The 15,173-nt window shown below is 36.9% G+C and overlaps 1 protein-coding gene across 8 annotated transcripts in view; it reads left to right on the forward strand.

Moving 5' to 3' along the window:
- The window catches only part of BRIP1 (BRCA1 interacting helicase 1), a 116,395-nt gene that overhangs the window by 845 nt on the left and 100,377 nt on the right, over positions 1-15,173 (forward strand). For 7 of the 8 annotated variants that reach the window (XR_005813955.1, XR_005813952.1, XR_005813954.1 and 4 more), the window contains 8 exons: positions 642-772; positions 1,528-1,639; positions 2,173-2,367; positions 2,648-2,775; positions 3,693-3,827; positions 10,108-10,401; positions 11,029-11,250; positions 11,780-11,979. Coding sequence is in view for 3 of the 8 variants with exons in the window: in XM_040532419.1 (XP_040388353.1) it covers positions 680-772; positions 1,528-1,639; positions 2,173-2,367; positions 2,648-2,775; positions 3,693-3,827; positions 10,108-10,401; positions 11,029-11,250; positions 11,780-11,979 (1,379 nt within the window). In the remaining 5 variants the exon portion in view is untranslated. Of the gene's footprint in view, positions 1-641; positions 773-1,527; positions 1,640-2,172; positions 2,368-2,647; positions 2,776-3,692; positions 3,828-10,107; positions 10,402-11,028; positions 11,251-11,779; positions 11,980-15,173 lie in introns of those variants that run through there. The other variant, XR_005813956.1, reaches the window with a different exon arrangement.

Raw genomic sequence — 15,173 nt, forward strand, 5'->3', positions numbered from 1 at the left:
ACTAACAGAATGGAATAGTAGAGTGAAGGACAGCACATTTCTCCCTCAGAGTAACTACTGCATTACCAGTAAAAGAAACGTGTTGGTTTAAAACATCCCTTTCTTAAAGTCAGTGTCCAACTATACTTTCTCATGGCCATAAAATAAACGCTGCAAGCAACCCTTGCCAGTTGAATCGTGCCTTGCGCCGTCTTGGTGTCTTAGCGTCTTCTGCTAATGGACCTGCAGAATTGGAAAATTGTTTTTTTTTTTTCTTAATAGTCATTTAAACATCCTAAAATATTTTCTGTCCATGGATCCAGGTTCTTATCCCAACAATATTCCACCTGAGAAGTAAAATCTAAAATGATGTATGAATTTCGTTCGTAGTTTGTTGTTGTTGTTGTTTTAAAATTGCCGAAATTCCTACTGTTACTCATCAGATGGCGGTAACTTGTTTTTATCTGTAACAAGGACCGAGCCTGAACAGATGACAAGTAGTATAAATGCCACTCATATACATACCACTTTTGTTAACATGCTGAACTCTTAGCCCTCTTACCAGGTTAGCAGTTTCTACTTGTTTTTGTTTGGTACCATATGTTGTTTCAGGCTTCGCCTGGTTGTTAATGTTGACTTGTTAATACTGTTTTTTATTGCAGTTATAAACCTGAAATAAGCAGGGGAAAAAAAAGCGGCAATGTCTTCTGATGTGTCAGAATATACTATTGGGGGAGTAAAGATTATATTCCCTTGCAAGGCTTACCCTTCACAGCTTGCTATGATGAACGCTGTAAGTAGATTCATGTTAGCATCTGCTGAGCTAATAGCTTATGCTTTGCAGTACCTGTCAGCCTTTAGGAAGCTAGTATGTTAAATTAGGAGCCTCCAATATCTTGAGAATTTCAGTGCAATGTAACTTACTGGTCTCTGTGCTGTACGGTGATGTCTGGCCCCTGACGGGGTAATGTTGAAGTACACTTGGATTTGTGAACACTGAGGGCTAAGAATCAAGTTGTATTTTGTAACATGTACGCTTATTTAAGTAAATGTGTTCTAATACAAATTTTATATAATTTTGTGAGAATGTAAAGAGGAAAAGATTTTGTAAACGTCTTTTAAACAGACGTAGTACTTCAGTAAGTTTTCACTTTCATGAGAGTTTCTCTAAAAGAATTATACTTTACATCTAAGAAGTTTTAAACATTTTTTTTTTCCTCTGTGGGACAGTTGCATTTGTTGTCTGACATGTTCTCAGTGTTTTGGCTCTGTAAGATTAAAGAAAGCAAGCTAGCTCCATCAGGTGTTGTGCACAGGTAAGCGTATCACAGTCCCCTGTAAGGGAACCTTACGGAGCGTGTTCCTCTTGAGAAAAATACAGCTAAGGCTTGTTGACCTGTGGTTACTCTGAAAGATGATTGGGTGGGATTGTTTTTGTTTTTTACAAGGTAGCAGTTGTCCTGATCTATTATTAGAAGCATAGTTAAAGATATCTTCTTTTTTTTTTCCCTGTTAATTCTGATCTTGTTCTTGTTATTCTCTTTAAAGATAGTTAAGGGCTTAAATAGCAGGCAACACTGTTTGTTGGAGAGCCCCACAGGAAGCGGCAAAAGCTTGGCATTACTTTGTTCTGCATTATCGTGGCAGCAGTCTATGTATGGTAAGTTGTTGTAATGTCTGTTTGCATCGTATTTTTACCAAAGTAAGTTATAATGAATTGTTGTTTTTCAGCCTTTGAACGTTTGGTTTCAGGAGTCTAGCTGGGTCCTTGTCCATGGTTATATGTATTGGCTTATTTGCAACGTGGCGTTAGGCAAGCAAAACAGTAACGGCCAGTACTACTAAGCAAAGTAATTGTCGTGTTAAAATGGATTTAACTATCTGTTATCATAAGGGAATTATATGGCTGTTGAAACTTTAAAAGCAAATACCTGTGGCTGGCAGTTACGCAGACTGAATTGCAAAAGAGGGGTATTTTTCAGTTCTGCAAGTTGTTACAGTTCTTTGCGCTGCAGCTCTTCAAAGAGTGATGACAGCTTGTTCAGTCTGTGTAGCACGTAGAGGGATGTGAGGTTTATAACTGGTACCTAAATGAACTCTTTCATCTTAACGGTTATGGAAGTCTAGTGCTCACGTATAATCCCGAATAGGTTTTAATGGAAGACAAATGACCGTGTCCTTTATCTTCCTTAGAGAAATCACTGCTTAAATCGTCATGTGAAAAGGAAGACAAAGAGCCAGAAGCCTTACCACTGTGTCGCTGTACGTGTCATTCCCAATCGGAGAGCAGTGAGGCTGCTACAAGTGTGAATCATGGTGCTTCTTGTTCTTCTAATAATTATGAAACAGAAAGTTCCATAAAAACTGGAAGCCTGCAAACAAACACAGGTAACTTCGTACATAGGCAGCTAAAAATCTGTTCTAGCAGTAAAATATATAGCCAACAATATCACTTTTTATGCTTTCAAGTCAGGAACTATTTTACCATCATAGTAGCAGAGTGCTCTTCTGCCCTGCATGAAACTGGTAGTCTAGAAATTTCCTGCATCATGTGTCTTAACCATATTTGTAATAAATTCTATTTTTTAAATGTTGCCGCTGCTTACTGCATTTCTAGTAGTGGACATGCATTTTTTTAAAAAAAAAAAAACATTTTTTTATTTTTTAGGATGCATGGAAAGCAATACCCTAGCTTCAAAATTGTCTGCCAAAAAAAGGGCATCTCTATGCGAAAGTGAGAGTGATGATTTTCAAGTAGACAGGAAAAGGATTCGTCCTTTAGAAACTGAGCAACAGGTGAGCAAAGTTTATTGGCAGTAAGATTACCCAGGCACAGCTCTCAAACAAAGCTGTCAAATACCAATCAACGTTTCAGGGAAAGGCAGAGAGAATTGTTGAGTCATATCACAGTCATAATTTAGATTGACAGATTTTGTTCTTTTTGTTGTAACAAAGGAGGCCGTTGTAGCATTATATTATTCATAATACCGTGTCCTAAATGGCTTCCTCCATGTTTAAACACTTAATATCCCCAAAGTATATTTATCACCGGTTGATCTGTAATGCATAGTGAAAGTATGAGATTCTAGAGTTGAATGCTCTTGCAAATATATTTGTAAAATACAAATAATGCCATGGTAGAGCTGTGTTTTATTATCTTTTCAAAATGCCTGCTTTCAAATGTAGTTATCTCTTGCCTGTGATGTGGAGTGCGGTATTTCCGTGACGTTTTCTTCATGTTCATCAGTATTGGTATCACGTGATTTAGTACTTATATTCGTATGTGTGCTGTAAATAGCTTCAAATGCTTCAGAGTACTGGTCAGACAGTTTCCTATGTCTAAGTTTTTAGATTAATATGGCTTGAACTTATTTCTTGTTATTTTAGCCATGGAAGTTTTCTTATATTTATAGTATTATAATCTCTATCAGTTTTGTAACGGTGTAAAATAGAAAACCCAAAGCTCAGCAGTAGTTAACTGTTACACATTTTGTTATTGTACTGAACTAGTAATTAGAATTTTATAGCTCTTCCTAAGTGACATTTGTGTAGCTTAGATTTGGTTAAACTGTTCATGAATATTATGATGCACTGTGTTATTGGAACAGATCCAGTGGAATACATCTAAAACGAAACATACATGGCTATTGTAAGCACATACTTCAGCCCCATATGTTTTAATGCAGTACTTTGTTTTTTCTTTTCCCCAACAGGTTAGAAAACGGCATTGCTTTGCAAAGGGAGTCCAGCTAGTTGATGCTTTAGAAGTTTATAATCAGAGAAAAAATGGGGAGCTGATTGTGCATTCTGAAAAAAGTGTGAAAAACCTTACTTTTTCTCCCAAACCAGTAAGTAATGTAACATGTTTTACATCATGATTGTTAGTTCAAGAGCATTTTTTTTTTGACTGTAAAGAGATTATACATAACATGTAGCTTGCTAATCGAGTTTTGCAAAACACTGTGCTTCCAGCTGCTTTATGGCCTCGTAACTTGCTTTAAAGTAATATGTTGTCACTATCTATAGGGAGAACTGCAATGGCTTTTACTGCTAATGGTGGTGTCTAACCAACATGGTTTGCAAAGTTATATCTATTCAAGTTGTTCTTGTAAACGGTTGAATTCTTTTAGCCACGGTTTCCCGATAGTTAATAATCTGGCTCAGCTTTCAGCCTGTAAACTTTCAATATGTGGCAGCAGTTCTATAGGATGTGTAAAATTTGTATGTTAGACCTGCATTTATAGTGGGTTTGTGACACCGTAGAAAAACTTGAAACTAGGACCATGGAAATTAGGTGAGATCACTTGACAGTTTGTGGGTGTTGTTCAACTTGCCATTCTTTGTTCTTTGGCATATGTAGTAGATGAGAGACAGCACTTCATATTGAAGTGTGTGCCTTTTAAACATTCAAAGAAATAGTGTGGAGGAAGTTGGAGCTAATCTTTACAATATATTACAACAAAACATTACTAATAAATATTGCATGTGATTAACAAGAAAAATCCTGTGTTACTGTGGTATTTATTTTTATATATGATCGCTTTCATAGCAGAGGTATCACAGAAGTTGAGGTACAAATACGCAGCTGTTTCTGAAGCTTTCTGCTAGGCATTGGCTGCAATTCTTGGTGTTTGAGTTTTATTCATTTTAGACAAAAGCGTGTTTAAGCAAAACCAGTAGAATAAAAAATACGACACAGTGAGAGATGAACGTGAGATGCCCAGTTACATTAGTGATGTAGCTCCCATGAGTGCTTATCAAAGGCTGTGACAGAATAGTTCTTGCCAATATTGAAATACAGGAGAACGTGAAATTGTATGAGTTTGAGGCAAATATGAGAGAAGAATGAGGTCTGTCTCTTACTACTTTGTTCAGTATGGAAATCTACTTTCTTTTCAAAAGGCAAAGAACATTCTCCCTTTCCTATTTTGCATGTTGTTTTACAGTCATACCCATCTGTAGATAACTGTCCTTCGAAGTACAGGGATTTACGTGAACGTTTGGAAATGTGCGTGGTTTCAACAAGCATTTGGATTCTCTTAGCTCTTTTCCAACAGCACTTGGCCCTTCATATGACTGAATGTAGCTTTTATTTTAATCAGTGTTTGTTTTAACTTCAAGAGCTGCTTTCCAGTATACTCTGCTCTTGTAAACACAAAACAAGCCAAAAGCTTTGGTATTGCTTTAAGAGACTGGGAGATAAATCTTTTCCTGACAGAAGTAAAGCTGTTTTCTAGGTCATTCAATGGGAAGTAATTTTTATTAGTTTTGGAAAGTTCCACAGATTTTTGAGTAGAGTATGAACGTCAGCTGGTACTTTGAAACACAAAGGCCAGCAGAGTGTGCTGTTGATTTTCAAATAAAAAGACCTTTCTTATTTCATTGTCAGATTTGCTTTGGGTACTTTGTGTGCGTCTGAAAAATTCAATTTACAAGTTCTAGAATCTTCACGTAGTGAAGAAAATGGAAAACTTTCAGTACTGTTAAAAATCAGACTATTATTCAGTGTTTTATTATTTTTAAGGAAACTCTTCATTTTTTGTAACAGCGGTTGAGCTGTAAGCTAGTGCATTATAACACATTCTCCATGGGTCTGATTTTGCAGAAAGACAATACAGTATGCTACTCAAAATTTAAACTCTACGCTGTTTACTGCTTCTTTAGAAAGTAAAATGTAACTGAAGAAGAAATAAGTGTTTGTTTCTTTCTTCAGAATAAAAGCAGTAATAATTTCTTTTAAAAAAATTATCTAAGAATGAAAGGGTAAGGTACTATTTTCCTATGATGAACTTTTACTTTAGCAGACTTGAGAACTTGCCTGATGTCAAGAAGCAGTTGCAAAAAGTAGAACCTTATTTGTCATTATTAGCTTTGCAGCTAAATTTTAGGTTTAAAACATGAAGATTGTCGTGGCATAGGCTGTCAGGTATGAAAATGCTTTTCTCGTGTGGCTTATCTTGATTGAAAGTTTACTGAGATATATTCAACGGTGTTACTGTAATCGTGCATTTAGGATGATAGAGTCAGTAAAAATATTCATTCTGTTCGGTACATAAATGTTCTGGCATATTGTTCTGGGAAGTATAGCACCTTGAACAACGCACGCATCCTTTGTATAGCTTGTTTTATTTCAGCCAGCCCTGTGCTCAAGGCTGTAGCTCCTTGTCAGGCATTTCTTCCTGCAGAGCCCCCTGGAGAGGGACTGGGTGGGCGCCTGCCCAGCAGGAGGGGGCTGCCGGGTGCTGGTGTGTCAGAACAGCACCTGCAGGGTAGGACCTTCCCTTCTCCCAGGGTGACTGCCTGCCCTCAGCCCAGGGGCTGGGGATCCATTTCTGCCCTCTAGCTGTTAGTTCTTGTGAGAGAGGGCAGTTCTAGGAGGAACTTAAGATGAGAAATTATACCCTTATGGTACTCTATTACTCCTGTGAAAGCATATGGTCTGAGAAACCGGGGCAGCTGGGCTAAGGAATCCCCATTTATACTTCATTTAAAAAAAAAAAAAGAAGTAAACAGTAAATGGAGAGTAGTGTAACAAACACTTGGGGTATCAGAAAACAGCTGTGAAAAGAATCTGTCTTAATGTGCTAGCCTATTGCAGTTTAACATATTGCTTACAACCTCCACAAAGGAACTCGAGTGACTTCTGTTACACATTCCAGGGGACTGGCAGCCTGTTACAATCAGGGTCTGGACTCCAGAATAGGCTAATTTACCGCGATGGGATGAAGAAAGTTGTGGATTTGTATTACACGCTCTCACCTGACACCGTATCTGATCCTTTACCTGCTGACTGACGTTTTGAATGAGCTCTTTGAAGCAAGTTCCAGCTTAATTAAAACGTTTGCTTGGTTAGCAGTGATCTGTGAAAGGCTGTGATAAATATTGAACTGGGTTCACCTGCTGGTTACTGCGAGAGGATAAACAGCTGCTTTGTGTACTTTAATCAAGAGGCTGCGGCAGCAGCAGAATACTGTGCTTTTTGAGATCATATAAAGGAATAGTTGAAAAGCTCAGGTAATGTCACTGCTGATATCTGACTAGATTGTGCTTGTGTGATATTTCACACAAGAAGTATTCACTGCTGTATCATTTAGATGGCTTTGTAACCAGGAAATGTAGATGGAGATATGAAGAGCTCCTCTTATCTCTTTGTGTTTCAAAGATCACAGCCTTGGTGTTTGTTTAGCTCTAATTTAAGCGTAGGACAGGTCTGTGGACTTGATTTGTTCTTTTATTAATCTGACTTCTACGTTTTTGCCATATAAATATTGATGTGATAGGCTGTTTTATCTGCCTGCTGACAGAGGTAAAAACAAGCTGGATTAGCCCAAGGTCCATATAGTCTGGTATCTGATCTCTAACATCTGTTACTGGATGTGTCTGATGAAATACTAAGGCAAGTAGAAGAATATATTTTTTCCTTCACCAAAAATAAATAAACAAACAAACAAATAAAAATCTCTGTCCCAGATTCAAAAAGCTGAAAATGGGTTCGGGTCTGAAGCCAGAGAAAATTGTTTTATTGTGAAATAGTTTTCTGTTGTCTTAATATTAAACGTTTATACTCAACTCCCTCCCCCACCTATAGATTCTTTCGCAAATAAATTGAAAAGTTTTCTAAGTTGGGTATGGTTTAGGCAGTATCTCTGCGCTACGGGTCTGCAGGTCTGCACTTTGAGGTGATGTTACTCTAGGAACTCCCACATTGGCCCTATCCCTTTGTTCGGTCAGAAGGTACGTGCTCTCCTCTTCCTGTAGCAATGGCAGAATAACACCACCGTGTTCGTTTCTGCTGTGTGATATTGATAGTAAATTGTCTTATAGAAATACTGAACTACAATAGCTTGCTTTTCATAAAATTTAAAGATGGCCAAACCATTTTCTAAAGGACAACGAAGAATTCAAGTGTAATAATGAAAATAACACAAACTAAACTGTTTTTACCATTTTGTTAAAGTTTCCCTGTGTTATAAGGGATGTTCTAAGAAGGTTTTTATTTATTTATTTGTTTAGGGCTGATGGCGTCTGTGGCTTTCAGAAATGTTATGACTACTGCTGGCAGTGTTATACTTCTAATGGTCACTATAAAAATCAGTCCAAGTTTATAACTTTCTTAATGTTGATTTTTAAAAAACTTTTTCAAAGTAGACGGTAACGTTTTAAAACTGGCATAGTGGCTGAAGTGCTTCTTAAAGCCAATATTATATCCATTTCAAACCTTATAACAAAATCTTTTAAGGCCACCTGTAAAATACTGTTCTTAGGTGAAAAGGCTTATAAATTACACTCTTAAGTCTTCTTATGAGAAGAAGTATATATATTTTTAAACCCATCACAGAAGAGGTTTCTGTTCATGTGTATGCAGTTCAAATAGAATAGGAGAATGTGCATATATGTTCATATGTGTTAGACCAACTTCTGCGAAATAGCTGCTTGATTGCTCTTACTGTTTTATTACTTCTATTTGGCCAACTGCATGTGGGGCGTAGCGTTAGCAGTGAAGTACTAGTGCCATGGTGTCATCTTTGAGTTCTGCAAATCCATTTTACCTCAGAAAACACAATCTAACTCGAATCCAGATGAAAAGCTACGTGCATTCCTAAGGGCCCTACGGAGTAACTAGACCGCTTCTGAGGCATTACTTGTTAGCATTGTGATGTGAAGGTCGTTATTTCAAAGAGAAAAATAGAATATCCTTGCTAGAAATATCAAGGTACAATTTGCATTGCAGTTTTCTGTGCGAGTACAAACTGAGTCGAGTATTGGCACATATGTAACATATACCATATGTCAGCTGTTTCCTGCTTCGCTGCTGACAAGAGCCCCATTCATAACTCTTCTTTTTATCCTTTCGGTGAATAAGTAATTATCCAATATAGAAGGCAGGATATTTGGAACCGGCCATTTAATGTGGCAGCACAGCGTAATGAAATCCGCAGTTACTGGCAACCTGAGAGGGGCAAGTAACAATTCCAGCACGGGTGTAACTTTATCTGCTTTGAGGGCCTGTTTATTTGGCACATCAGTGAACCTTTTATCCCAGTGAGTGACAGCTCCAGGAGAGTTACGTTTACATGCCTTGTATCGTGTATTGTAATATTTAATGGGGGACAAGGCTGAGTGGGACCGAGGGTAATGTGAACTTGCTTTTCCTCCGAGTGGAGGCTAAAAGACAGCTTGATCCCCCGAATTGTGGTGTAACACACAGCATGATTTAGCATTTGTTTATAATGGATAATCTTACTGATTACAATTAAAAGGGGAGGGAGGAATATCTGAGCTGGCAGCTACACGTTGTTACTTGCACTATCAAACTGAAAACCAAATACAAATCCTTTTATACTAGAGGAATTCGTTATCTTTATAGCAGATGTGTGTAGACATGGCTACTCATGAGTTACTTCTTTGCCATGCATCTTTTCATTATAATTATTACAATTTTGTGACAGTTGTTCAGGTATTTTATATTATAAAAGATGTTAAAAAGATGGTGCTTCTCAGGAAGAAAAAAAAATGTTTAACAAATATTTTACAGGTTAGTTTCTGTTTTGAACTATCCCCTATTTTGTCTTTTATTCTCATAGTTTCTAGACATAATAGCATGTCAAATATGTTTCTGATGGAGTACATATGAGGCAGTCTGTTTTATCTACAAACAGATTTCATTAAACTGTCTAGATTTCTCTTACTATACTGAAAAATGTTCTCAGTATTTTAATTTGGGTACCTAGTCCCAAGGTTTTCTTCTTTTAAGATCCTGGACACTTCTTATTTTGTAACAGAAGTGTCCTTATGCCCAAGTTGAAATGTGAGAAGTTTCTTTACTTTATTCACATGCGTATTACATGTGTAAATACTCCATGGGAGTAGCAATTCTTTCCGCAATTAAGTTATGATAAGGTTGTACCTAGCGATTGCAGAATGTCTTGTAAGAAATGTTAAAGCATGCACATCACATCCTCTCATGCCTGAAAATCTTAACTTTTTGCAGTTTGATAAGCCGACCTGGTGATTTAACAGGATATCTTGAACTATCCCAGAGGGCATTTTCTAAATAGACTATAAACAGATTTGGCATGTTCATCTTGCAGTGGGATTTTGTTAATCTTTTTTTGTTTTGGGTTACAGTCTGTCAGCTCTTGCACTGAGTGTTCCTGTTCTTCTGGAAAAGAAGCTCATAAAGATGCTAGCAACACAAAGAAGAAAGACAAAGGAGATCAGTTGTTCGTTCCCAAGATATTTTTTGGAACACGAACACACAAACAAATATCCCAGATTACCAGAGAGTTGAAGAGAACAGCGTATTCCAGTGTCCCTATGACAATTCTTTCTAGCCGGGATCATACCTGTATTCATCCAGTGGTGTCTAGTAGTAGTACTAACAGGAATGAACTGTGTGTAGAATTACTGGAAGGAAAACATGTGAGTAATTTCGTTTCAGAAAATGACTATTTGCTTAAAAATATTAAGTAAAAGGTAGTGGAACCGTTACTTTACAATTTTGATTTCTTCAAGCTATGTTGGTTAAATGCATCTGGTAACGTGGTTTAAATTAAATATCAGTTATTAGCAAATGTTGATACACAGTACCAATACTGAAAAATATGTGATAGGAATAATATAGTTGATTATACTTGCAAGTTTAGCTGCAATTTCAACAAAATTTTGTTTCACTCAAATTATTTCCCGTAAAAATGATGAAGTTACGCATTCAGGAATGGTGCCTTTGCACTTCATACACACAAACAACAGAAGTAAACTTTGGTAATGCTGCATTCAGTGTGTGGGATAAAATTGTTGTCCAGTTATCTTTATTTTTCTAGGGATTTAGTTTCTTGTATCATATATATAAATGTTAAGAACCCTTTCTTTATCGAATTAACCACAGCTGATCTATCCATATTAATCTCTTCATGGTATGTTTTTCATTATTGCCCATCATATAAAGTAGCTTTTAAAAATGTTCCAGTAAATAAAACCAAATGCAGATAATGACTTTGAAGGTTTTAAGCTTACTTGTTTTTTCTGTCTGTGCTAATGTGCTTTCAGGGCAAGTCCTGTCCTTACTATCATGCTGTTCATAAACTCAGTGAACACCATGCCCTACAGTCCGCACATAACCTGTACCAAGCTTGGGACATTGAGGATCTAGTCAGCCTGGGAAAGAAGCTTCGTGCCTGTGCATATTTTGCAGCCAGAGAGCTCATGGTGGGAGCAGATATTGTATTTTGTCCTTATAATTATCTCCTAGACCCACAGATACGGGAGAGTGTAAGTATATTTTTAAGAGATTGCAATAACTGAAGTTAAAGTGAAGTTTAAAAAACATCACCAAAACAAACAAAACCCACCAAAATATTAGGTTCACTGGCCATGGTCAACTGAAATCCTGTTTATATCCAAATATAATGTATGAATAACTCCTGGGTTAAGTAATTTTTTTCTTTTCTTTTTCTTAAATGGATGTTTCTGTATTCCAAGTAATGCTTCCCCTGTTCTTATATTGTAGCTAATCGGTCACGTTTTTTTTTAATCAGTGGAAAATAAACCCATGTAAACTTCACAGTTGTTGGACTTGTGGAGTGTAGTATATCCAGATTATATTTACTCAGGCTGAGCTAAGGCTTTTTTTCTCCTGTTTTTTTTCTAGGCTACAGAAACTGGATCAGAAAGATGAAAACTTTGTGTTGCTTGCCCCATGATGTAGAATAGGCATTTTTTAAAAACAGGATCCAGTTAGCTGCTGTTTCTCATTCTAGTATTTTACTCTGTTTCACTAGATAACCATTTTATTTTTCAGATGGAAATTAACCTAAAAGGCCAAGTAGTCATTTTAGATGAAGCCCACAATATTGAGGACTGTGCTCGGGAGTCAGTAAGTTTCAGCGTTACAGAAAGTCAACTCAGAGCTGCTCGAGAAGAGCTAGATTCCATGGTCAATAACAACATTAGGCAGAAGGATCATGAGCATCTACGGGCTGTGTGCTACTCTTTGACAAAGTAAGGCAACTCTTTTTAATTGCATTATGTCAGTATTTTTAAAAAACATCATTTAGACTCCTTTTGCTAATGCAATTTGCTGGTTACTGTGTTGCATCAAATAAAATGCAATAGAAGTAGACTTCTGACTATGCAGTCACCTGATTTTTGTTCATTTGAGGAGTACAGAGGATTTCTTTTTGTTTTAAATCCCCCCTTACTCAAGAGGAAGCATTGAAATTTGTTTAAAAATGTGCTATACTCTTGAATGTACTGGTACTTATGGGGCTTACTGTCCTAGTCTATGAAGTTCAGTATGAAAATTTTACCTGAGGTGAATCAATTGTCTTTTAAATGCTTCTGTTTGCTTAGTTGACGAGTAGTAATAGCACTGCTTTGTCAAAGCATTAATTAGTGCACATTTAGGAAATGCTTTGGGAGCCTTTGACAGGAAGTGTTTTGATGAATGTGTTTAAAGTAGCGTTAGAGAGACATTTTTTCCCTCAAGACTATTCTGTGCTGAAGCTAGAGGGCTGAAGCTAGAGGGAAGTTCTACCAGAACACTGTTGTCATGTATAGCTGAAATAGGAGTCATTTATTGGTGCAGTATAAGACTGCCAACTTCGTTACAGAGAGCATCAGTAGTGACACTTAATGACTAAAAATGTCAACCGCTCCCATTATAATGGTGTTTTAAGTTGCTTCTATCTTTGCTGTATTTGAGTACTTATACAGTGCTGAAACTTTGTTTCTTGAAATTTATTCTGGGTCTTTTATCTATTTTGTCCATGCTTAAAATTGAGTAAGTTCCTAAATCTACTTTAGTAATAATCCCTGTGCCTCTATGTTTTGGAACAGATTCGTCATTTTTGAAAGTGAATTTATCAATCATGCCCTTTATTTTTCTCGTAAAACTTGGCTCAAACTTGAGCAGAGAGTTAAAGCTCTGACAAACTGCTGTACGTACAAATTCGCAGCACAGACTCGTTAAACTTGTTAGAGCATTCAGGTAACAAACTCTTTGCACGTGCATGCACTGTCCTCTTTGAGCTTCTGATTATTCTGAGGCATGAATTGTCTACACAGTGTTACTGATCATTCTTTCTCCTTGGACTATATCGGCAGAATACGGCTTTAATGATTAGCTTTTGTACTTACATTGAAACCAAAGATAAGCTGAATTTCTCGGCACCTGCCTTGTTGGAACACAAGTGTCACGGAGCTCAGTGAATAGAGAAACATCGGTGATTGAGAGAGTGCTGGTAGAAGCACGAGCTGATCAGTAAGGCAGATAGAAACTGAAAAAATTAAAAACATTCTCCCCTTCTCTGCTTCTTTTTGCCCTTCTTCCTACAAAGGCAAAAGTAGTAAAAGCAAACAAACAAAACCAACCAACCAACCAAACAAACAAAATAGTTAAAACCCGGAAAGTGTAGAGGTAGAATTGGACGGAGAGGATCTCAGCAGAAGCTGCAAATCATGAGAGGGGCTGGAAGGAGAACAGAAGCAAATGGACTGACGACAGAAGCTTGGGAAGAAGCGAAGAAAAAAAAAAGAGGGCACAAGGGCATATTTTGCATGGAGTAGGAACATGAGAAAGTTGAAACAATGCCAGAAGGTTCTGTCACTGGTGGAGAATTTGGAATTCAGCTCTCTAGTCTTAATTTTTGAACCTTTCATTTGAGGGATTCAGGGACTGAGAGTTTAGAAATGCACAACTAGTGAAACCTAGAATGACCAAGTCAGTAGAATAAAAGTGAATAATAGTACCAGTGGCTTTGAAGTTAACTGAACTCTGTTTCAGTGCATGTCAAATCATTGTTTTGTTACGTTGGTGGTTGGTGGAATACACCTTGCAGTACGCTACAACAAGTAGTTTGTCATTTTTTCTGTCCTTTCTCTACCCTGAGTGTTAATGTTTGTGTCAGAGAAATGATTTTTGTTTTTCTTTTTTTGCAGTTAATTCTCCTACTTTGGAAATTTCAAATATTCAGAGTTAGTAAAAGATGAGAATAGCATGGCTGGAGATTTAATTGCCTCAAGCTTTTTAACCTTATCAGAAAAACTAAGGTTGATTGTCTTGGCAAATCTGCAAGCAGTATGTAAAGCAGTTGGAAAGCAGAAGACTGGGTGTAAATTGCCAGTAATTGGTAATATAATGTTGCAGAAAGTGACGTGGCTTTGCCAAATGCGTGGGCAATTAGAAGAACCTTATTTCAGTTATAAAGGTCTTGGGTCCCCATTCCAAAAAGCACTTAAGCATGGGCTTAGTGCCACTGAGGTGCTAAAATGACCTTTCTGAGGAGCTTGAAGATATACCAGTAGAGGCATACTGGCAGGCTTTTATGATGAGATGCAGATTTACAAGGACAATTTAGATGGGATGGCTTGCTCCATTGAACAAACAGTGGGATTTTCTGGTAGGAAGCGAAGGGCCAAATATACTTTCTTGAACAGAAGGCAGCTTGGAACATTTGCTGAATCTTTTCCTGAAAATATTGCATACGCTGATTTTTACTTCAAAATTGTAGATATCTGGAAATGAAGCTAATTTTATTTATTTACTGCTTTACTCTAAAATAAATTCTCGTTCTAAATAGAGTATCAGGTATTCCAAGTAAGCGATTTAATGTTAGATTTAATTGGATGGGGTTTATTCTAGAATTTACCTTTTTTTGCAATGCTTTAGTATTAGGTTAGGAAGGTGATTGTTTCAAGTTTGTGTTTATAGCAGAACCATTTTAAAAGTATGCAAAGGCATTTAAAGTTCAGAACAGGAAAACAGAATTTTAACATTTCCTGGAATGTTTTACTCATTTATTCATGTCTTTCATACTCACCTTTTCCGATCTATAGTTCCAGGTCTTTTTGATTTTACATTTGAGGAATTGGGGCCAAATACTACACTGGTGAACTTCTGCCTGTGTTAGTGATCATCATTCCTTAACAAGATAAAGCAAATTATGAAAGAAGTAATTGCCATGGTAGTATTTATGGATTTTTGTTTGCAAACCCAGCAAAAGGGAAGGTTTTTTAATTGTTCTGTTGTACAGATGATTTACAGTGACAGGGCAGGAAATCTGGAACTGAAACAGTTACTAAGCCTTGTTGCTTTATTTGATAACGATTAACTGATTTTACAGATACATATTTTGAACTATTGTAGAAATGACAGCTGTCTTTCTGATGCCTCCTGCTTGTTGATGAAACAGACA

The sequence above is a fragment of the Cygnus olor genome, chromosome 20 (genome assembly GCF_009769625.2).
Source record: "Cygnus olor isolate bCygOlo1 chromosome 20, bCygOlo1.pri.v2, whole genome shotgun sequence".
NCBI classification, from domain to species: Eukaryota; Metazoa; Chordata; class Aves; order Anseriformes; family Anatidae; genus Cygnus; species Cygnus olor.